At 40.3% G+C, this 23,260-nt stretch overlaps 1 protein-coding gene across 1 annotated transcript in view; it reads left to right on the forward strand.

Moving 5' to 3' along the window:
* RAB10 (RAB10, member RAS oncogene family) overlaps positions 1–15,595 on the forward strand; it is a 90,183-nt gene extending 74,588 nt beyond the window's left edge. Inside the window, exons 3-6 of the mRNA XM_021697305.1 lie at positions 978–1,116; positions 7,420–7,509; positions 8,026–8,127; positions 13,066–15,595. Coding sequence (XP_021552980.1) covers positions 978–1,116; positions 7,420–7,509; positions 8,026–8,127; positions 13,066–13,149 — 415 coding nt within the window. The 3' untranslated portion in view covers positions 13,150–15,595. The remainder of the gene's footprint in view (positions 1–977; positions 1,117–7,419; positions 7,510–8,025; positions 8,128–13,065) is intronic.
* The last annotated feature ends 7,665 nt before the right edge of the window (positions 15,596–23,260 follow it).

A 23,260-nucleotide genomic window follows, 5' to 3' on the forward strand; every position in this document is an offset into this window, starting at 1 on the left:
TGCCCACACACACATACGAGTGTATGTTAAAAAAGAAAAGTAGACTTTAAATAAGGTCTTTTGATTGTACCAATGTAAATTTCCTCGTTTTGCTTTTGTACTATGGTGTAAGATATTACCATTGGGGAGAACTGGGTAAAGGATACACAAGACTTCTTTGTCCTATTTTTGTAACTTCCTGTGAGACTATAATTATTTTTAAATAAAAGTTAAAAAAAAAGTTTGCTGGCGAGGGGAACAGAGAAATGTGATGTTAGTTGGAGGGGTGTAGGGTTGAGAGTGGGGTTTTTTGTTTTAATTTTGCTTTTTTAGAAAAGGGGATACTGAAACATGTATGTATGCTGATGAGAATGATCCATAAAAGGAAGAAATTGGTGATGCAAACAAGAGGGGGAAATTACAGCAGCAAAATACATGTCTCGGATCTTTGGCATGAAGGAATTGAAAAATACTATTTACATATTTCCATCTTGTTACTTAAAAATGAGGTTATCTTTACAGCATTTTGTAAATGATCCTAAAGGTAAATGTGGCTGTGCTATGGTTTAATCCTTTAATGTTCCAAACATTCCACATGCTTTTGTGTTATGTTATGGAACTAGATCACTGAATAAAATGGAATTTCAGGAGTTTTTATCACACTTGCTGGTGTTCATTTTAAAATAACTTAAAAGAGTTTTATGTGTCATTTTTCTGTGGGTTTCCCTCCCAGATTTTCATACACTATAGGTAGGTCATGAATTTCCTTTGACTAAAAAAAGTTACACACACACACACACACACACACACATATATATTCGTATGAATAAACCATAATTATTTTCCATTTAAGAATTAAGTGAGTGGTGGTACTGTTTTGCTTTGTAGCATATAGTGGATTTAATGTTAATCTTACCAAACCATTCTACTGTTTTGCCCTTTATCTTGAATGTCATAATATCAAAATGCTCAATACAGATTATTGCTGTTTATTTCAGGGATACGGCAGGCCAGGAACGATTTCACACCATCACAACCTCCTACTACAGAGGGGCAATGGGTATCATGCTAGTATATGACATCACCAATGGTAAAAGTTTTGAAAACATCAGCAAATGGCTTAGAAACATAGATGAGGTAAGACCTGGAAATTGTATAAACCCTTTATAAAGACCATTTTTTGTGTTTAGTTAAGAATAATTCTAAATGATGTTTAGGATATAATGTACTATTATTATTATTGAGTTATTTCTACTTCTTAAAGGTTAATGTTATATTTTATCTACCTTTCCCTTAAATATTTGGGTAAGTCTATCTAGAACCCCATCCAAGGCAATTACTAACTTACCCAAAAAACTTTATATACAGCCATCTTATAAGATGGTCCCATGTAGAAGCTACCAGTGGTTTTACACACCTCTCTCTAAACACAAGCAGGGGGAGTGGGAGAGGAAGAAGCAGACTTCCCACGGAGCAAGGGCCCGATGTGGGACTTGATCCCAGGACCCTGGGATCATGACCTGAGCCGAAGGCAGACACTTAATGACTGAGCCACCCAGGCGCCCCTAAATGAATTGTTTCTCAGTGAATTTTTATTGAATGAATGAACTAAATTTTTCAGTAGTAATTTAAAACAACAGAAACGTCAGATCATTTCTAGACATTTTGAAAGATAGAGTAGTAATGCGGTAAAAACCTAACCAAGAAAATAGTGCCATATTGCATGTGAAGATGTCAGTTTTTATAAGGTAAAATATGTGTCAAAGCCAGTTTGTTTCTGTTCTGCAATATAGGTAGCTTCTTGTTGAAATTATTTTTCATGTCTTATTGCAGCCTGCTGGGCTTTGGATTTCCTTAAGGCTAACTCTTTAAAGCACTTTTGGCTAGAAGACCAAGTGTTAAGCCAGTATTAGACTCATGATAATGATATCTCATTGGTAGCAATCCTGACAACTCATTACTAACTTTTCCATCGCTGCAATAAATCTTCAAAGAGAGGGGTGCCTGGGTGGCTCAGTTGGTTAAGTGTCTGCCTTCGGCTCAGGTCATGATCCCAGGATCCTGGGATCGAGCCCCGCATCGGGCTCCATCCCAGGATCCTGGGATCGAGCCCCGCGTCGGGCTCCCTGCTCAGTGGGAAGCCTGCTTCTCCCTCTCGCTCTGCCTGCTTTTACTCCCTCTCTCTTTCTCTCTCTCTGTCAAATAAATAAAATCTTTTTTAAAAAATCTTCAAAGAGATGCCTGTTAGTATTTAATAATCAGTTAATGATACACAGATTTTTTTTTTTAAGATTTTATTTATTTATTTGACAGAGACACAGAGAGGGAACACAAGCAGGGGGAGTGGGAGAGGGAGAAACAGGTTTCCCGCAGAGCAGGGATCCTAATGCGGGGCTCGATCCCAGGGCCCCAGGATCACGACCTGAGCCGAAGGCAGGCGCTTAACGACTGAGCCATCCAGGCGCCCCAACAATACACAGATTTTTTAAACAAAAAAGGCTCCATTTTGGATTTTCTTAGCCTTTATTTTATGATTTAGCCAAGTAGCACGTATAGTAGGAGCAATTGATAAAGAGACTGCATTGTTTTTCCAACAGCTTTCCAGAATCTGTGACGTGAACTGGATATCCTACAATTCAGTCCTATTCTGACGCTAACTGCCTAGCCTTAGTGTCAGATTCCCCAAGTTTAAGGACTACCCTTCCTTCAAATGTTAAGTCCTAGGTCCCCTCAGCCACCCATACTTCTGTCTGACTTGGCTACACATTTGGGGGTTCCCAGGACCCACTTTCGGGTTCAATAGTTGGCTAGAATGACTCCTAGAATTCAGGAAAGTGTTTTTATTTACATTTATAATTTTATTATAAAGGATACAGTGCAGGAACAGCTAAATGGAAGAGATGAACAGGCAAGGTATGGGGGTTGGGGAACAGAGAGGGCCCATGCCATCTCTGGACATGCCACCCTCTGGGCATTTTGATGTGTTCACCACCAACCTGGAAGAGGTCCCCTCACTTCATTGTTTCAGAATTTTGATTCAGGTTTTACTGCATAGGTATGGTTAGTTAAATCATTGGCCTCTGGTGATTAAACTTAATCTCTAGCCCCCTTCACCTCATGGGACGTAGGGGAGTGGCTGAAAGTTCCAAATCTTTTTTTTATTTTTATTTTTTATTTGCGAGGAGGGAGAGAGAGAGAGAGCATGAGCAGGGAGAGGGAGAAGCAGACTCCCCACTGAGCAAGGAGCCTGATGCTGGGCTTGATCCTAGGACCTGGAGATCATGACCTGAGCTGAAGGCAGACCCCTTTAGACCCTTAATGGACTGAGCCACCCAGGTGCCCCTTGAAAGTTCCAATTCTTTAATCATATGTTTGGTTCCTCTAGTGACCAGCTTCCATTGTGAAGCTCTGTAGGCCACCCCTCTGCCCTAGTTCTTCATTAGCATAAACTTAGGTAGGTAGAAAGGGCCCTGTTAAGAACAACAGAAGACACTCTGTCACTCAGGAAATTAGGAGTTCTGTGCCAGGGCACCAAGGCCAAATACGTTTTTTTATTTATATTATAGCCTTATGCACTTCGTAGGCCGGATGGCTTCAGTTTCCCAACATGAGAATTAAGATACATAAAACTCAGCCATTAAAAAGAAAATCTGTTTTTCTGACATATAAGAGATTGGTGTTGCCTAATTTTCACTTTGTTGTAGAAATTAAAGCTTTAACTGAAAAAAAGCTGAATTGATCCAGCAACATTTTTTTTTTTTAAAGATTTTATTTATTTATTTGAGCCAGAGAGAATGAGAGAGAGAGAGAGAGAGAGCACATGAGAGGGGGTAGGGTCAGAGGGAGAAGCAGGCTCCCTGCCGAGCAGGGAGCCCGATGCGGGACTCAATCCAGGGACTCCAGGATCATGACCTGAGCCGAAGGCAGTCGCTTAACCAACTGAGCCACCCAGGCGCCCTGATCCAGCAACATTTTAAAAGGATTATATATCATGGTCAAGGGGAATTTACCTAGGAATGCAAGGGTGGTTCAATATAAGAAGTCAAATCAGTCTGATACACTGTCTTTTTATTTTATTTTATTTTTTAAGATTTTATTTATTTGAGAGAGAGAGAGAAAGAATGAGCAGTGGGGAGGGGTAGAGGGAGAGGGAGAAGCAGACTCCTTGCTGAGCAGGGAGCCCAACTTGGGGTTCGATCCCAGGACGCCAAGATCACAACCTAAGCCAAAGGCAGACACTTAACTGACTGAGCCACCCAGGTGTCCTTGTAATACACCATCTTTTTTTTTTTTTTAATTAAAGATTTTATTTATTTATTTATCTGACTGAGAGTGCGCACGAGCACAAGCAGGCAGAGCAGCAGACAGAGAAAGTGAGAGAAGCAGGTTCCCCGCTGAGCAGGGAGCCCAACGCGGGGCTTGATCCCAGAACCCTGGGATCATGACCTGAACTGAAGGCAGACACTTAACTGACTGAGCCACCCAAGTGCCCCGTGTAATACACCGTATTGATAAAAGACAAAAACCATATTATTATGCCAACAGACACAGAAAAAAAATTGACAAAATCCAACACCCTTTCATGATAAAAACACTCAGAAAACTAGAAATAGAACATCCTTAGCCTAGTAAAGGACATCTGTGAAAATCCCACAGCTAACAGCGTACCTGTCCTTACAATCAAGAAAATGAGAAGTATGCCAGTACTGTTCAGAATTGTAGTGGAGGTTCTAGCCAGGGCAGTTAGGGAGAGAAGAAAAGGGGGAAACCCATATTGGGAGGGAAAACTGTATATGTAAATAATGAGATTTTGTATATAGAAAATCCTAAGGAGGGGTGCCTGGGTGGCTCAGTCAGTTAAGCCTCTGCCTATGGTTCGGGTCATGATCACAGGGTCCTAGGATCGAGCCCCACATTGGGCTTCCTGCTCCGTGGGGATCTGGCTTTCCCCCGCCCCCCATCCCTCCCTCTGCTTGTGTGCTCCCTCTCTCCCTCTCTCACTCAAATAAAATCTTTTTTTTTTGAAGACAGAGCATAAGCAGGGGGAGTAGCAGGCAGAGAGGGAGAAGCAGGTTCCCTACTGATCAGGGACCCCAATGTGGGGCTTGATCCAAGGACCCTGGGATTATGACCTGAGCCGAAGGCAGATGCTTAACCGAGTGAGCCATCCAGGCACCCCATCAAATAAATAGATCTTTAAAAAAAAAGGAAAGGAAGGAGGGAAGGAAGGAAGGGAAAGAAAGGAAGAAAGAAAGAGAAAAAATCCCAAGGAACATACACTAAAAAATAAAACTGTTAGAATGGATGAGCAAGTTCAGTAAGCTTGGAGGATACAAGATCAGTATACAAAAATCAATTGTATTTCTATACCCTAGCAGTGAATAATCCAAAAATGAAATTAAGAATATAATTCCATTTACAGTAGCATCAAAAAGAAGAAAAACTAGTTAGGAAAAATTTAACCAAAGATGTACAAACTTACATACTGATAACCATAAAATGTTAAAAGAAATTAAAGATCCATGTAATTGGAAAGACACCCATGTTTATGAATTGGAAGATTTCACACTGTTAAGATGGCAGCACTAGCCAAAGTGATGTGCAGACTCGGTGTAATCCTATCAAAATCCCAGCTGCTGTCTTGGGGGGTAGGGTGGGGGGTTGGCAGAAATTGACAGGCTGATCTTAAAATTCATATGGTGTGCAGGCATAGGACCCAGAATAGTCAAACAGGCTTTGATATGAGGGATGACATTTAAGCTGAGATCTGAAGAAATGAGTAAAAGTTACCCAGAAAAGGATAGGGTGGGCGCCTGGGTGGCTCAGTCGTTAAGCGTCTGCCTTCGGCTCAGGTCGTGATCCCAGAGTCCTGGGATCAAGTCCCGCGTCGGGCTCCCTGCTCGGTGGGAAGCCTGCTTCTCCCTCTCCCACTCTCCCTGCTTGTGTTCCTGTTCTCGCTGTCTCTCTCTGTCATATAAATAAATAAAATCTTTAAAAAAAAAAAAAAAAGAAAAGGATAGGGTTGGTGGAAAGAATGTAATCGATTCAAATTTAAGACAGATCTCAAAGTACTTTCGTTATCGAGAGAACTTAACTACCTTGACTGTAGATACATTCAGGGAAAGGAGTGTTGGGCCAAAGATAGATGATTTGCAAATATTTTTCTTACTCCAGGGGATGGTTGTCTTTTCACTCTGATAGTGACCTTTGACACATCAAAGTTTTTAATTTTGATGAAGTATAATTTGCCTATTTTCTCTTTTGTTGCCTATACTTTTGGTGTCATATCCAAGACACCATTGCCAAATCCAGTGTCATAAAATTTTTCTCCTATATTTTCTTTTGGAATTTTATAGTTTTTTTTTTTTTTTAGATTTTATTTATTTATTTGACAGAGAGAGACACAGCGAGAGAGGGAACACAAGCAGGGGGAGAGGGAGAGGGAGAAGCAGGCTTCCTGCCGAGCAGGGAGCCCGATGTGGGGGCCATGACCCGGTCCGAAGGCAGACGCCCAATGACTGAGCCATCCAGGTGTCCCCTGAATTTTATAGTTTTAGGTCTTACATTTAGGCCTTTGATCCACTCTGAGTTCATTTTTGTATATGGTGTAAGTTAAGGGTCCAACTTCATTCTTCCGCATTTTGAGATCTGGTATGCCCAAGACCATTTTTTGAAAAGACTATTCCATTGAATGGGCTTGGCACTCTTGTTGAAAATCCTGCATGCAAGGGATTATTTCTTGGCTCTCTGTCCTGTTTATTCATGTACATATCTTTATGCCAGTAGCATACTCTTGATTATTGTAGCTTTGTAGTAAGTTTTGTAATCAGGGAGTAAGTATGAATCTTCCAGCTTTGTACTTCTTTTTCAAGATCATTTTGGCTGTTCAGAGTCCCTCAAGGTTGCATATGAATTTCAGGGATGGATTTTTCTATTTGTGCAAATGATATTGTTAGGATTTCAGTAGAGCAAACATTTGTTTTTAACTGATTTTTCTGCATGGGATCTTCTTGTGCCCTAGCAGTGTAGCTTTTTGAGATTTTAAGAGCTCTGTAGAATTTTTAATTAAGGCTTCTACAGGGTAATACTCATTATCTAAAATCATGATCCAGCTTGGATTGAGATTATGCATAAGAGATTTCATTTCAGATCTTTTGCCTGTATCTTCAGTTTTGGTGAGAATACATCTAGAAACTAGACAGCCTCCTTTTGGGGTAAAATAATATTTGACAGCGTCATGTCTTAGGAATTACGTTTCCTTTTCTAAGTAATTTACGAATTTGTGTAGGCTTTTTAGCATGGGGTGATTTCAGGGTGATTGCTTTAAAACTTCCAGATTATTAAAATGACACTGAAAATTGAGAAAAATAAAGTCATCTTTAGAGAATATTAAGCTATAAGTCATGGTATGATGTAAATTAAATCTTCATTCCATTGTAGCATGCCAATGAAGATGTGGAAAGGATGTTACTAGGAAACAAATGTGATATGGATGATAAAAGAGTTGTACCTAAAGGAAAAGGAGAACAGGTAAAAAGCTATGAATGAAACTAATATGCTGCCCTTTCTTTGTGAAGATGGTATCGCATTTGGTAGTGGTAATGGACTGTGCTGAACTATTCACATTGTTTTATAAATGCTGTGGGAAACAGTTTATCATTTGAATGAATTTTTTCAGTGTATATCTAACAGGTGTGGGAGAATCAAACCTTTGGTAGTAGTATTTTCAACTGTATTTAAACTACAAAGAGGGAAAAATACAAATCAGTGATCCTCAGTTTTTTAACTTAAGACTTTAAGTACCTCAGAGTATTTGAAGTAAACTCATGAAGTGAGGAGAGGATTCTTTTATTATTATTTTTGTTTACTTACTTATTTGTGAAAGAACTTGACCATTTGAATCGTGACCCATTGAAGTACTCTGCTTTATATAACCCAGTAGGGACTGCTTCCTTTAGAATATTATTATTTCCTACAGGGTGCTAAAGTCAACAGTTGGCACTCTATGCTTGATAATTTTGTGATGACATTTTGCTTCTATTTTAGATTGCAAGGGAGCATGGTATTAGATTTTTTGAGACTAGTGCAAAAGCAAATATAAACATCGAAAAGGCTTTCCTCACATTAGCTGAAGATATCCTTCGAAAGGTAAGATCCTATTTTTACTTCCCAAGGTGCCCAGTGTCACAGTTCTTTTCTGAAGTGCTGGATTAACATACAGAAATTAGATTTTGGTGGTATTGTTCCTAAATGTTTACGTGTCACCAGTATCTAACCCTCTAAAGTGAAGTAGGAACTGGGGGGAACAGTGAGCCATTAGAAATCTGTAGCATCTGGTCACGGTAACACTCTTCTGAGCTCCCGCACTGACTCTCAAGTCCCCAGTGTCATGCTCCTTTTTTCAGCTTTTTGTCTGGTCTGTGGTCTTATGGTTCTTCTGTTTACTTTTGGACTCACTGCTCTTACACATTCTTTGCATTTCCATAGATAATTTTTTAAAATTTAAGATAATAGTTACTGCTACAGAATCACTTTCTTCCAACTATATAGTCATTTCTGAGGTGTGCCAGTAAAGAGCGTGTATGTATGATACAGTGAATAAATCCATCCCTATATTTCATTTAGCCAATCATTTCAATCTGTAGTATTTTAAAAATTGCTGAAATATGATCCCAGGGAGTTCATTTTACTTCAGGGTTAGTTTTCTGGGTTTAATTTGTGAATCCCCATACTTACCAATGAGTAACTTGTAGCAAAATTGGGAAATCTGATTCTCATAGGATTCCTCAAATGACTATAGTATGCAGATTTGGTTATGAATCCTGAGTTGTCCGTTCAATCTGTATGATACATTTAAATGCACATAAAAACAGAAAAAATCTGATACAACTCCTAAAGGAGAAGCAGGCATTGTATAGGAGAAAATGTAATTGCTTCTGGTAACCTTTCTATGTTTATAATTGAAATGACAGTATTTTTTCAAAAACCAATCCCCAAATTAAAAAGTATATATATCTATAAAACATAAGCTGTAATAGAGATGGCATCTCAAATATAAATTGAGTGAAATTTGGGAGAAATCAAACAACTTAATTTTTTATAGTGAAATGTTATCCGTTAACTATAATTGTGTGTTCAAACCGGAAAAAAGTCGGTCAGTTATATTGCTATTCACAGTGACTATAAAAGTTGTGTCCTTCCACCTCTGCCTGGTATCTATAATATATCGAGTAATAAAAAGCAAGTTAGGATATAATACATGTAGTACGATCTTATTTTTAAAAATTATGTATGATACCAAACACATGCATATGCATGTGCACACATATGTTTGGTTATGTTTAGCAAATAAAGATCTGGAAGGATCTATACCAAACTTAAATAGTGAGTATTCCAAGTGGGTGACGGTGGTAAGGGGAAGGAGACACAGAACAGAATTACACAATGACTCTTACGTTTATATAGTTTTGTTTAGAAAATTTAATGTATCTTTTTAAAGTTATAAAAACAACTTAAAATTTTTAAAATATTCTTTCACAGTATGTAAAGGTAAAACCCCGTGAATTCCTTGAGGAATTTTTATATTTGAAAATATTCCTGTGAGAAATAAAAATAGAAGAATAGAAAAATAAAGTACTAGAGGGACAAGGAAAAATGTTCATATTTTTAAATGAAGGAAATAACAGGAATAGAAAAATCCTCTTTTAATTAGTGGAATACTTTGCATTTCAGAGTTTCGTAGGTCACAGTGAAAAATTATTCAGTACCCACAGAATTTACCATAACACTTGTTGAAATACTCTTGTCTCTTGTGTTCTTTCTCTTTCTGGATTTTTTGGTTTTCTCCATTGTTTTTGATTTTTTTCTGTCCATACTGTATCCCTTGATTTTCTCACTAATCTTGGCATTTTTTTAAAAAAAATAATGCTTATGTAGTCTTATAACCTGTGTCCCAGTATGATAGATCTTCCTTGTTATATTAAAGGTTAAAAATTATGGGTACACCAATAAAGATCTCAGTCTGGAGTCTTCCCCATGTAGGCACACCCCAGTGTGAGGTCCCATTTTTTTCTCATACACATACATATGCTTTTTGATGTGGTAAAGTTAGAAGTTAAAACATCAAACATAAACTTACTTTACATTGACGTATGGGAAATACAGGAGTGCTTCCTAACTAGCAGCTCTCTGTGCCATGATTTCTCTCCAGAGTTAGTAAAAGAAAAATTAACTTCAGAATGAAAGCAATTTAAAACATTTTTAACTTAATTATTTGAATAGGTAATTCATTCTCATGGTTCAAACATTTAAAATAAAGAGAGTGCAAGTGCAGAGAAGTTTCCCACTGCATTCTCCCAACTCCTCATTCCTCCCCCACAGGTAACCAATGTAATTAACCTCTTAATTATTAATATATGAGTAAATACGAATATATATTTTTATTCCCACCCCCCCCCCTTTTAAAACAGATAAGGCAACATGCTGTACTCTGGCACTTAAAATAAGTAAAATAATTCCACTCTTTAAATAATTGAATGCTACTCCTTTGAGTGGATATGTCATAATTAAACAGGTTTTCTCAGTGAGGGACATGCAGGTGATTTTCAGCCTTATGATCTCATAAATTGTATTGCAGTGAATAATCTTATATTTAAATCATTTTGCAAGCATATGATTATGTGCAAGTATATGAAGGACAGATTCCTAGAAGTGGCCAAAGAGCATATATGTACATTTTTATAATTCTGATACATGTTGCCATGTGCTGGCATGAGGGTTGTACCCACTCCTACTAGCCTGTTTCCTCACACTCTGGCCCACATAATGAATTGTAAGACTTTCAGATCTTTCCCAACCTGACAGGTTAAAAAAAAAAAAAAAGTAGGTTGAATTTGCAGCTCTCTTATGAGTATGGTGGCATTTTTAAAGATAGTTCTAAGAATCACTTTTATATTTCCTTTTCTGTAAACTTGTTTTACTCCTTTGCTCACTTTTTTAGTTATTGGCCCTTTTCTTATTCTTGGCTAGGAATAGCTTAAAGTTGTATTTAATAAACTTGATTAATACTTCCGGCTTTAAAATGTTTTTTTTTTTTTTTTTTCTTTTTTTTTTAAGATTTTATTTATTTGAGACAGAGAGAATGAGAGAGACAGAGAGCACATGAGAGGGGGGAGGGTCAGAGGGAGGAGCAGACTCCCTGCAGAGCAGGGAGCCCGATGCGGGACTCGATCCAGGGACTCCAGGATCATGACCTGAGCCGAAGGCAGTCGCCCAACCAACTGAGCCACCCAGGCGCCCCCGGCTTTAAAATATTTTACTCTGCATGGGATAATTCCTTTTTTCAGAGAGTCTCTTTCTTTTTTTTTTTTTTTTTAAGATTTTATTTATTTATTAGAGAGAGAATGAGAGACAGAGAGCACGAGAGGGAAGAGGGTCAGAGGGAGAAGCAGACCCCCAGCTGAGCAGGGAGCCCAATGTGGGACTCGATCCCGGGACTCCAGGATCATGACCTGAGCTGAAGGCAGTTGCTTAACCAACTGAGTCCACCCAGGTGCCCTCAGAGAGTCTCTTTCAAGGATCTAAGTTAAATTGTAAAAGAATAGACTGTGAGTGAGGTGTTAAAGTGAATGAATATAGTGACATCCCTGGGTTTTTTTTTTAAACATCCATGTACTTTTAACTGACCACCTGGAAGTTACCAGAGAAAGAATATTTCCTGTGTAACCATATTCTTTTGCTGTGAGATAGGTACTTGAGGGGCTCTTTCTCTTCTTCTGTCATTTTTCTCAAGATCTGCAATAGGAATAAAGTTGGTTGTTCAGGAAAACGCAAAGATTTTGTTAATGCAAAACTTGTAGCTTTAACATACAATGAGGAGAAGAATCCCATAAGGCAGTGGAGAGTAGGTAGGTGAGCTCAAAGTGCAAGTCAAAATTTCACCTCCGTATGAGTTAAGTAGGGCTTCTCTTGGGCTACATGATTTTTTCTTGTTTCCATGCGAGAATATGTTCCCAGTTACATCCTAGCTTTTAAAATTTCATTCATGATGACCTACTGTTAACACAATAGCCTGGATAAATTTCACAGACTGATACTAAGTAAAGGGTATCATACATAAAAGAATATGTAAAACGTGGTTCCAGGTATTGGAATGTCAAGAACAGAAAAAAAATTAATTTCTGGTGACAGAAATGAGAGTACTGGTTACCTTTAGGAGGATAGTACTGGCTGGAAAGGGACATGGGAGCCTTCTGGGGGTATTATAGTCTGTGTTTTGATCTGATAGCTTTACTTTATATACTAAAAATCCATCAAGCACAATTAAGATTTGTATACTTTATGCAAGCAGTTTCAAAAAAAAAAAATGTTCCTTTCATACATACCGTATAGGCTATCCATTGAAAATATATTCTTTTGATTTTAAAAGTAATATTTAGGTTATTGGGGAAATACAGGATTATTCATAGAAGAAAATAAAATCACTCATAAACCCACCACCTAAGGGTTTTCTACTGTTAACATTTGGTGTCTCTCCTTTTGATTTTTTTCTATATCCATTTTTAACATGAATTACACAACTTGGCATTCTGCCCCACCCTTTTTCTTCCACTTAATGTTAGCATATCATTGTTGAGCTTGCCTTTTTAAATCTATGGTAGAGCATTACAAACTTCAGTCTCAAAAAGCAAGTAACTATACAGAAAGGGCTGTTTCACTTCTCTGAGTTAGACTTGACCCAACATTGGTTTTATACAGATGCTCGATAATGCTTCTTAAATACTAGATACTCAGAGGTCGGAGCTAAGAGTTATTAGCAAACCTCTGTGCAAACGAGAGCAGAAAAGATATTGGAAGCTTTATTAAAGGGATGCCTAGAGGCCTCCTGACATTTCACAGCTTGGCGTAAGCAGGTAAAATGTAGATCGAAAACAAAGCTGCCAAATCTTTACGGTGCGTGGGAGAGAAATCCTTATCTCATGTGACTTGAGTTACATTTTGTTACCTTTATGAGAATATTTCTGTTGAATCGTGATTTCTCCATAGCAATGTTTTTCATGGGTTACTTTCCTTGTGTGTTTGTTCCAGACCCCTGTAAAAGAGCCCAACAGTGAAAATGTAGATATCAGCAGTGGAGGCGGCGTGACAGGCTGGAAGAGCAAATGTTGCTGAGCGTCCTCATGTTCCGTCAGTTGCCATCCACCACCCTGTTTTCTCCTCTTGCTGCAAAATAAACCACTCTGTCCATTTTTAACTCTAAACAGATATTTTTGTTCCTCATCTTAACTATCCAGTCCACCTGTTTTATTTGTTCTTTCATCCGTGACTGCTTGCTGACTTTATAATTTTCTTCAACCAAGAAAATGTATAGAAAAATCATGTCTGTGACTTCATTTTTAAATGTACTTGCTCAGCTCACCACTGCATTTCAGTTGTATTATAGTCAAGTTCTTATCAACATTAAAACCTATAGCAATCATTTCAACTCTATTCTGCAAATTGTATGAGAATAAAAGTTAGAATTAACAATTTTATTTTGTACAACAGTGGAATTTTCTGTCATGGATAATGTGCTTGAGTCCCTATAATCTATAGACATGTGATAGCAAAAGAAACAAAAGCCAGGAAAACACTCATTTCGCCTTGAATATGTAAATGGGATTAATTTTGTCCTGTGCCTTATGTGGAAAGGAACTTTTTTGGTTTTTCCTTTTGTTTGTTTGTTTTGGTGGAAGCATGTGCAGGAGACATACATATCATCCAAACATAAACCATTAAAATGTTTGTGGTTTGCTTGGCTGTAATTTTCAAAGTAGTTAATTGAGGACAAAGGGTAATGCAGAAATGATAGCTTTGGTTTGCTGAGTCTTATTTTAAGTGGCCTTGATATTTAAAACTATTCCTGCCATCAGTTCTTCTCTTTGGCCACTTTTTCCTTGTGTCTGTCTTCCTGCATGCTGCTTTATTTGCTTCTCCTTCCCCCACCACCCAATGGTATGAGTTATTTAAAAGTGAAAGGGGCAAACTAGTAGGTTTTTCAAGTTTAACATAAAGTACTGATTTACCTTGATAAGTAAACTGAAAGATAAATTCTAACTGCCTACTACTATCAAATGTCTTCCCCCTCATTTTCTCTCTCCTAAAACTTCTGCCCCGGATTCCTCCATTCGCTCTCTTTCTTCATGCTCCTCTTCTCCTTCCCTCTTTGTTCCCTTTCTATCCACTGAGTTTATGAAATGGAAGAGTTAATTGCATGCACTAGTGTTTGGAGGGTGTTGTGGTTTGTCTTTCTAATTAGGTGTATAGCCTCTTCACTTTCCTAGAATAAATCTTGTAACCGAAGTTTGAGTCTCCATTCTGGCAACTCCTCTCGCAGTTTGGTAGCCCAGTAAAGGTTTGGTTGTTTTTGGTTTTGGTTTTGTTTTAAATGGTGGGAAGGAGGAGTGAAATTGATTAACATGTTTGCCAAATATCCTGAGATTTGGCCTTTGAAGAACACTTTTTCAGTGTTAAGTTGTCTTTACCTTAAGATTAGAAATACTTTAGAATATTATTAATTTTAAGTGCTGTCTTCACATCCCTTTGGAAAATGTGTATTACCATGGATTTGGGAAAAGGACAACAAAAGGCTTTTCATGTACAGATAAGATCTCCAGCTATCTCTAACCCTGTCCTTTTTTCATGTCATTTTTCTAGTTTTGCTTCATTGCTTATCATCAGGATAGGGTAAGTTAAGTTTGCTATGCTGCTAGCATCCTAAGATGATACCTTTGTTGAAATAATTGTGAATAGCATGATTCATTTCTAGCAGAGGCTGAGTTTAGGACAGCAGCTTCCATTGAAAAGTCTCTCTTGTGTCGTGGATAGCATTTTAATGCCCTCTTGGCTCACGTCCACAGCATAGGGACGTATCTGCTGTAAACATCCATGAATTTTTCAGATAGTGCCCTAAAAACAGTTTTATATGCCTCACTGGTTGTTCTTAGGTTTTTCATTCACTTGACTTTATCATTGTTTACTAGTAAAAGCAGCATTGCCAAATAATCCCTAATTTTCCACTAAAAATAATAATGAAATGATGTTAAGCTTCTCGAAAAGTTATAGGTTAAACCTACTATTGTTAGATTAATTTTAATGTATGTGTTGCTTTCCTTCATCTGGAATGTGGCAATAGCTTTTTTATTTTTAACCCTCTTTAATCCTTATTCAATTCAGTGACTTAAGGTTTGAGAGCTAAACACTGGGATTTTTGGGTAAAAGACTGACAGTTTTGTTTGCATAATTATAATCGGCATTGTACATAGAAAGGATATGGCTACCTTTTGTTAAATCTGCACTTTCTAAATATCAAAAAAAAAAGGGAAATGGAGTATAAATCAATTTTTGTATAACCTGTTTGAAACATGAATTTTATTTGCTTAATATTAGGGCTTTGCCCCTTTTTCTGTAAGTCTCTTGGGATCCTGTGTAGAAGCTGTTCTCATTAAACACCAAACAGTTAAGTCCATTCTCTGGTACTAGCTACAAATTCGGTTTCATATTCTACTTAACAATTTAAATAAACTGAAATATTTCTAGATGGTCTACTTCTGTTCATATAAAAACAAAACTTGATTTCCAACTGTGTGACTTGGTTTTCATTTATTTATGGAGTTGAAGATGGAGGATTACTTCTGAAGACAATACAAAATAGCAAACTGCATATTAGAGGAGCAGAAATAGAAGGGAAGTAACTTTCTCAGCCTAGGGAAACCAGAAAGCAATTTCAAGAACTATCTTTGGTAAGAAACTACATAAAAAATGGAAATCTCAGCAAAATCATCCTGGTGTCAAAAGAGACACCAGTCAGTCACTCCCCAGCCAACAACACTAGAATGTGCCAAGGCCAACTGCAGCTGAACACAGCTGATTACCCAGGGGCTCCAAGGTAGGCTCCCAGCCTGGAGAGTGAATGCTTGTTTTAACAGTGACTATCCTCTTATCTGAAAAAAGTATTTCTTACTTTTTTTGTGAACCATAAGCGGCAGCTTATGTGATGCGGGGCTCGATCCCAGGACCCCGGGATCATGACCTGCGACGAAGACAGATAATTAACCGACTGAGCCACCCAGGCGCCCTGACAAATTTGTTTTATATAAAGAAAAGGTTAATCCCATATTAGGGCATTATTAGTCAACAGAAATAAATATTTGTTGACAAGATTATCTCTGGGGGAAGGATAATGTGTAGAAGTTTTCTTGTCCTGCAGTGTTGATAAGAATCACCTGGAGTGTTTTTTGTTTTTTTAAAGATTGATTGATTTATTTGACAGAGGGGTTTCCCCATTCACTCTCCAACTTTTTCTGTTCCATGTGTCTAAGGTGAGTCCCATGATTTTCCTTTTGAGACTCGTATAGGAAAATAGAACATGGTCTCTGCCCTTAAATTTGAGATCTAGTTTAGAAAGCACAAGCAATCATTAGTGTATATAAGAGCCAACAAGGGGTGCCTGGCTGGCTTAGTCAATAGAACATGCAAACTCTTGATCTCAGGGTCGTGAGTAGTTTAAGCCATGCACTGGGCGTAGAGCTTACTCTTAAAAAAGGTCCAACTAGATGTGTTTCAGATTTTAAGTACTGTATTAATAGTTAAGAGCAAGTTCAGTTGATGGGAATAGTTGGCTTTTTGAGGGAATAGGGACATGAATTGGTTCTTAGGTAAGTAGACTGATTGGCTAAGGGGGACGGTAAGAAGGGACCACAGGTAAATTCGAAACAGGCTTTGCTTATGTAAGAAACCAGAAGTCCAACTGGACAACGATAGGCAATGGGGAATCCTGGTGAGCCCTCAAGAGTGGTGAGCGCAGTGTGTGTGTGAGGAAAAACAAGTCTAGATGTGTTGGAAGAGGAAGAAGCTGGAAGGTTCTGGAGATTGATCACATAGGAAGTTAGTAGGTTAATTGAAATTTGAATAGGACCAGGCTAAAATGATGGCAGAGGGCAACCCAGGGTTTTAAGCTCAAATATGTGAAAGGGAAAGAATATATATATATATATTTTTAAAGATTTATTTATTTGAGAGAGAGAGAATGAGAGACAGAGAGCATGAGGGAGGGAGGAGGGTCAGAGGGAGAAGCAGACTCCCTGCCGAGCAGGGAGCCCGATGCGGGACTCGATCCCGGGACTCCAGGATCATGACCTGAGCCGAAGGCAGTCGCTTAACCAACTGAGCCACCCAGGTGCCCCGGGAAAGAATATTTTTTGCCTCCTAGGGATCCTACTAGTTACTTGTGACACTGTTCTGTGTTCTTTATGTCCCCAACGACCCGGTGAGATGGTATCCAAAATACTGTTTATTTACAAAAAAACGGTCTCAGATTAAGTGTTTTGCCAAAGGTTGCACATCCCATTGGTGCTGGAGTTGGATTTTGAAACCAAGCCTGACGCCAGTGCTCATTGTTTTCACCTTCACCGTATCACAGTTTCTCAGGATAAGGTCTTAAGTTTTGGTTATGATTTTAATGGAGGTAATATGCGCTCTGTGCCAGAGCTAACAAAGAATTCTAGAGTGTAGTCTTACCTAGTTAATGTAACCATTGAGCTTAACATTGGCCCCTTCTAACAGTCATGCCCTTGAAAGTACTTAGCCCAGTTAACAGTTTTAGTTTAAACCCATATTCCACCCCCACCTCCGCACCCTGACAATTTTGTTTCCTCCTACTCCAAACCATCTTTTTTTTTTTTTTTTTTTAAAGATTTTGTTTATTTGACAGACACAGCGAGAGGGAACACAAGCAGGGGGAGTGGGAGAGGGAGAAGCAGGCTTCCTGCTTGAGCAGGGAGAGCCCGATGCGGGGCTCGATCCCAGGACCCTGGTATCATGACCTGAGCCGAAGGCAGACGCTTAACGACTGAGTCACCCAGGCGCCCCTACTCCAAACCATCTTTTGGCTGAAAGTAAACAGTAAGGTAGTTGCTTTTCACATTTCTCTTAATTGGCTTTCTAAAGCTAGACTTTGAGGGGCACCTGTATTGTTTATTAATCACTACCACAACTAATGGTGAAAAAACTCAAAATACAGGAGAGGGGAAAGTAGGCAGTTGGATATAGTTTATGCCAAGTTCTTAGGTTTGAGATAGGTTGTAATAAATGACTAGTACAGTATAACTTGATGCAAGATGAAGGGTCCTGTAGGGGAATTGAGGGCTTCAAGCTTTTCTGGGACACTGAATTTAGATCTGAGATTTCCAGCACCAAGATAAAGAGAGGTGTCATCCTGTTGCACCTTAGAACGGTTGCTAAGAAAAAATCTCCAGTACAAAATTCAGAAATTTCTACCATTAAGGCTTATTGGCTATCAAAGTGAAAATGTCTCCAATGCAAGTTCATAAAATGCATAAATTTGCTTGTCATTTTGCTTTATCATTTTTGCTAATTTCTGTAAAACAGAAAAGTACATCGAAAACCCGTGGTGGCATTTCTGCAGGGAGCTGAAGCAATGAGTGTAGACTTGTAGCTTTCTGGTGATATAACTTGCTATAGACAGAGTTTATTTGCTTCTTCAAGAAAGGGCAATTACCATTCTCATTTGATTCTGAAATGATCGCAGTCGTCTTGACTGGAGCTTGAGTGTAGTCAGTCCAAGATTGAGCTTTCCCGTGAGTGCTTGAAGTGCAGGGTTTTAGTGGTAAGTGGAAAAGGTCTATTTACTTTAGACCAGATGTGCAGGGGTCAGAGTGGATGTGGCCTTGGAAATGATCGGACTCATAGGAGAGGCCGTTCACCTGGGCCCCTTCTGAAGTGCTTAAAGCCTCCTCGGTGTCACCTGGGCAATTACAGAAGCCGCGGGTCTGGCAGGTTCTGAAGGCAGATGCTGCAGTGGACAGCGCGCTGGGATGAGCCAGCCGGCTCTGAAGTCCCTCTACGCTGTGCCCTTCACTGGGGCACCTCCCACATCCCTGCGGCCGGGAGAACCCCCGAGCACGGGCGAGGCACTCGTCCCACCCCTCTTAATCAACACAGGCCACTTACGTGTCACCTTGGAAATAAATGTTTGAAGAGAATTGTGTGAAGAATAAATTCCTAGGATAGGGATCACTTTTCCAGTTTCAACTCTAGGTCACTCATGTGGGAGGTGACATTACTATTCTTGTTTCTAGTCACCCAACTTTGAGACCTCACCCAGTGATGACTCTTCCCCTCATGGTCACCTAGTACCGTTCAGTTTTCCTCCATTGTCCCCTGTCTTCCCCTTGACATTCCCACCGCTCTCGTTTCAATACTTCGTCCTCTCTTTGTAGACCAAGGCGTTACTTGCCTAACTCGCCACCTAGTATTGCTCTCCCGCTCACTCCCCTTGTCCCTCTTGCACACTCAGAAGGTTTGTCTTCTGAGCACCCCACTGTCCTGCTCGAGAATCTACGGTGGCCCCGTCGCCTACAGCAAAGATGTGTCATGCTTTGACCATAGTTTGTCATCATCCAAGCTTCCAGGGAAATAAAACAGTGAGTTGACCTGGTCCAACAGTTGAGGACGTTCCAGGCCCCAATCCATGTTACAGCCTTTATGGTCCACCCACAGTGCTACACAAATTTCCTTAGCTCTCTGTAGGCCTCAAAACAGGTCGGGCAACAAATTGCATCTTCCATCCCTTGGTTTAATATCCCTCTGTGCAGTTCTTAGCGGCAAATAGTAAAAACCAAATTTGCTTCATTTAAACAGTGGAAGACATTTCATAAAAGGGTGTTAAAGTTGCATTTTTATTTTTATTTTTTTTAAAGATTTTATTTATTTATTTGAGACAGAGAGAATGAGAGAGACAGAGAGCACATGAGAGGGGGGAGGGTCAGAGGGAGAAGCAGGCTCCCTGCCGAGCAGGGAGCCCGATGCGGGACTCGATCCCGGGACTCCAGGATCATGACCTGAGCCGAAGGCAGTCGCTTAACCAACTGAGCCACCCAGGCGCCCAAAGTTGCATTTTTTAAAAAGATTTATTTATTTTTAGAGTGAGAGTGTGTGCGAGCGGGGGTGGGGAGGAGGAGCAGAGGGCGAAGGAGAGAAAGAATCTCCAGCAGACTCCCCGCGGAAGGTGGAACCCAGTGCGGGGCTCGATCTCACAACGCTGAGATCATGACCTGAGCTGAAATCAAGAGTCAGACACTTAACCGACTGAGCCACCCAGGCGCCCCTAAAGTTGAATTTTTATATGAAGGTGGTGGCAGTGGCCTGATTTTTCATTTTCCGCAAATCCCTCCATAAAAACACAGCAAGTAGGATAGGAAAACCCATGAGCAGTGTATGCAGCCAAAGCAGTTGACAGGGTACCCCCACACACTCCCAAACACAAGCAGGTTGGGGCAAACTTCTGATAGAAACAGGAACTGCATAATAGTGTCTGTGAGGAAGAAAGCGTAGGGAGGAAACGGGCCATCTGGTGAAGAACTCCAAAATAACCTGCAAGTACTTGAAAACACACCGCAAGCCAACATTAGAGCCGCGGCGGACATTCAGAGGGGTTTGCGCGTTCCAACGGCAAGCGAGTTCCTTGCCCTAAGAAGTTCCTTTTTCCCACTAGAAGAAACCAGAGCTTCGTGAAGAAATGGCAGAGTCCATGTTTGTCACATCAGACAGAGAAGTACTGAAAATCTAAGGGTGTGTCAATAGGGCTTGGGAGCCAACTTGAAGAGGCCCGCTCTGGCCAGAGAGAGGGCACTTTGAACACATCAAATATTTATAAATCTGTGGCTCCACAATGATGGGATACACCCATGCAGGCACACGCCCCCCTAACCGGTCACTCTCGGGAGGTGCTTAGGAAACAGCTCTCTTCCCCACCACACCCTCCCTGGTAAATAAAAGAATCAAGAACTTACCTTGACTTCCCTCTACAGACTATATCACTGGGTGACTGAACAGCGAAGGGGGCCAGAATAAGCCACTGGGGCATAAAAATGATTTTGAACTGAAGGTTTCTGAATTTCTGAAATCCCTTATCTGCTTAAAAGCTAGCTTTTCCCAAAAGAACTCACTGGTCACTAAGGAGCAACTCAAAGCTCTTGGAGAGATTTGTACACACCCAAACACGGTCACAAACATGGACTGTTTGACCTCCTGTCCTCCTAAGGGTCTGTTTATCTCTCCAAAAAGTCATGTAAGTGCCCTTTCTCCCCCTCCCTATGTAAGAAATGCCTCTCTGCCCTTCCCTACCCCCTATTAAGGTGGCATATAAGCCCCAAATTAGAAGAGACATTCTTCTGTGAATGCACAGATACATAGTGGATAAAAATCTGCTTTTCTCTTACTAATCTGTCTTTTGTCAGTTTAATTTGCAAGCTTCCAAACACTGCACCTAGGAGGATAGAGAAAGTTTTTCTTCCCAATAAATAGTAAGGTGAAGGGGGTCTATGGAGAAGTATTCCACCAGAGGAAGAAAGAAGAAATGATAGAATATAACTGTTTTGTAACTGCTAATGAATTAATGGATCTAGGAATGATCAAAGGCTGACATCACAAAGGGAGATCCAACGAAATAGAGCCAAACACCTATGTACCTCTGACCACTAACACAATACTTCCTACCACGAGGCCACGCCAAACAAAGTCTCAAACATCAGTCAGATCAAAGTTTTGGTCTAGATCCAACTACCAATTTACAGGAAATCTGAGGACAGAGGAACATAATGAACTACATCAATCAACAAAATCCAGATTGGTAAATGTTACAGGACAACTGATCCAGTCTCTTCAACAATGAAATTTCAATGGAGGGAGAGTGAGAGCTTACAAATGAATCAAAGACTGAAAGAAAAAAAAAAAAAAGGTAAAACTATAGTGTATTTAGGGAACTACAGAGGTAATATAAAGAAAATGAAGGAAATGATTACTCTAAAAGTCAGGATAGGGATATTCTTAGCAGGGAGGGAGGAGTTATAAATGGTAAAGGGTTGGGATGCCTGGGTGGCTCAGTCGATTAGGCGTCTGTCTCTTGGTTTCTGCTCAGGTCACGATCTCCTGGTCATGGGGTCGAGCCCTGCGTCTGGCTCCAGGCTCAGCACGGAGTCCTCTTCAAGATTCTGTCTCTTGGGATACCTGGGTGGCTCAGTCAGATAAGCATCTGCTTTTGGCTCCAGTCATGATCCCAGGGTCCTGGGATCAAGCCCTTGCTCAGCAGGGAGCCTGTTTCTCCCTCTGCCTGCCGCTCCCCCAGCTTGTGCTCTCTGACAAATAAATAAAATCTTAAAAAAAAAAAAAGATTCTGTCTCTCCCTCTCTCTCTGCCCTTCCCCGCCCCCAAAATAAATAAATAAATAAATCTTTTAAAAAATGCTAGGGGGCACATGGAGGATTTCAGGGATAGCAGACTCTTCTTGCAGGGATGTTTACAAGGGTGTTTGCCTTATAACAATTCATTAATCTGGGGCGCCCGGGTGGCTCAGTCGTTAAGCATCTGCCTTCGGCTCAGGTCATGATCCCAGGGTCCTGGGATCGAGCCCCACATTGGGCTCCCTGCTCGGCGGGAAGCCTGCTTCTCCCTCTTCCCCTCCCCCTGCTTGTGTTCCCTCTCTCGCTGTGTCTCTCTCTGTCGAATAAATAAAATCTTAAAAAACAAACAAACAACAACAACAAAAACCAATTCATTAATCTACACATTTGTGTTACGGGGTTTTAAAGGGTGTATTATATTTAATCATGAAGGACTCTGGGTGGGTTTAATATATTGGGTAGCTCACAATCTCCAGGACCATAGGACCAGTTTCAGAGGCTGTGCGGCCAAGACCACTGCTCAAAGTCAGGCTTAGCAGAATTGGTCTGCCGAGGCCTGACTGCGGCTGAACATCATGCCCCTGGAATGGTCACCGCCGCCTCTGAGAACAGTAGAGCTGCCACCAAGGCCAAAATCCTTGCTAAGGTCGGTACTGAGCAGCTTCGGCTTCTTTCAGTAGCTTTTGCTGCGAGCGAAGTCTGAGATGGTCAAGTTGGTTGGTGAAGCCCGAAGTGCATGCTCGAGGCCCAGACGCTAGGGAAGTGGGGGAAAGAGGGTCTTGCGTGCAGCTTCCATAGTGTGGGGTGGGCTCTGACTCTAGCTGGGGGGTTCAGATGCTGGGTAGAGTAATATACATGTTCCCCAGGTCAGTGATGTTCGAACCTTCCCGTGCGTTAGAATCACCTGGGAAGCGCTTTTAAAAATACCGAACGCCGAGGTTGCACCCAGCCCAATTAACAGAGTATGTTTCAGGTGAGACTCTGCACGCATGCACAGTCCTGCTGAATTTGAATCTACCGTTAAACCAAAGCCCTAGGCGATG

The sequence above is a fragment of the Neomonachus schauinslandi genome, chromosome 10 (assembly GCF_002201575.2).
Source record: "Neomonachus schauinslandi chromosome 10, ASM220157v2, whole genome shotgun sequence".
Classification (NCBI taxonomy): Eukaryota; Metazoa; Chordata; class Mammalia; order Carnivora; family Phocidae; genus Neomonachus; species Neomonachus schauinslandi.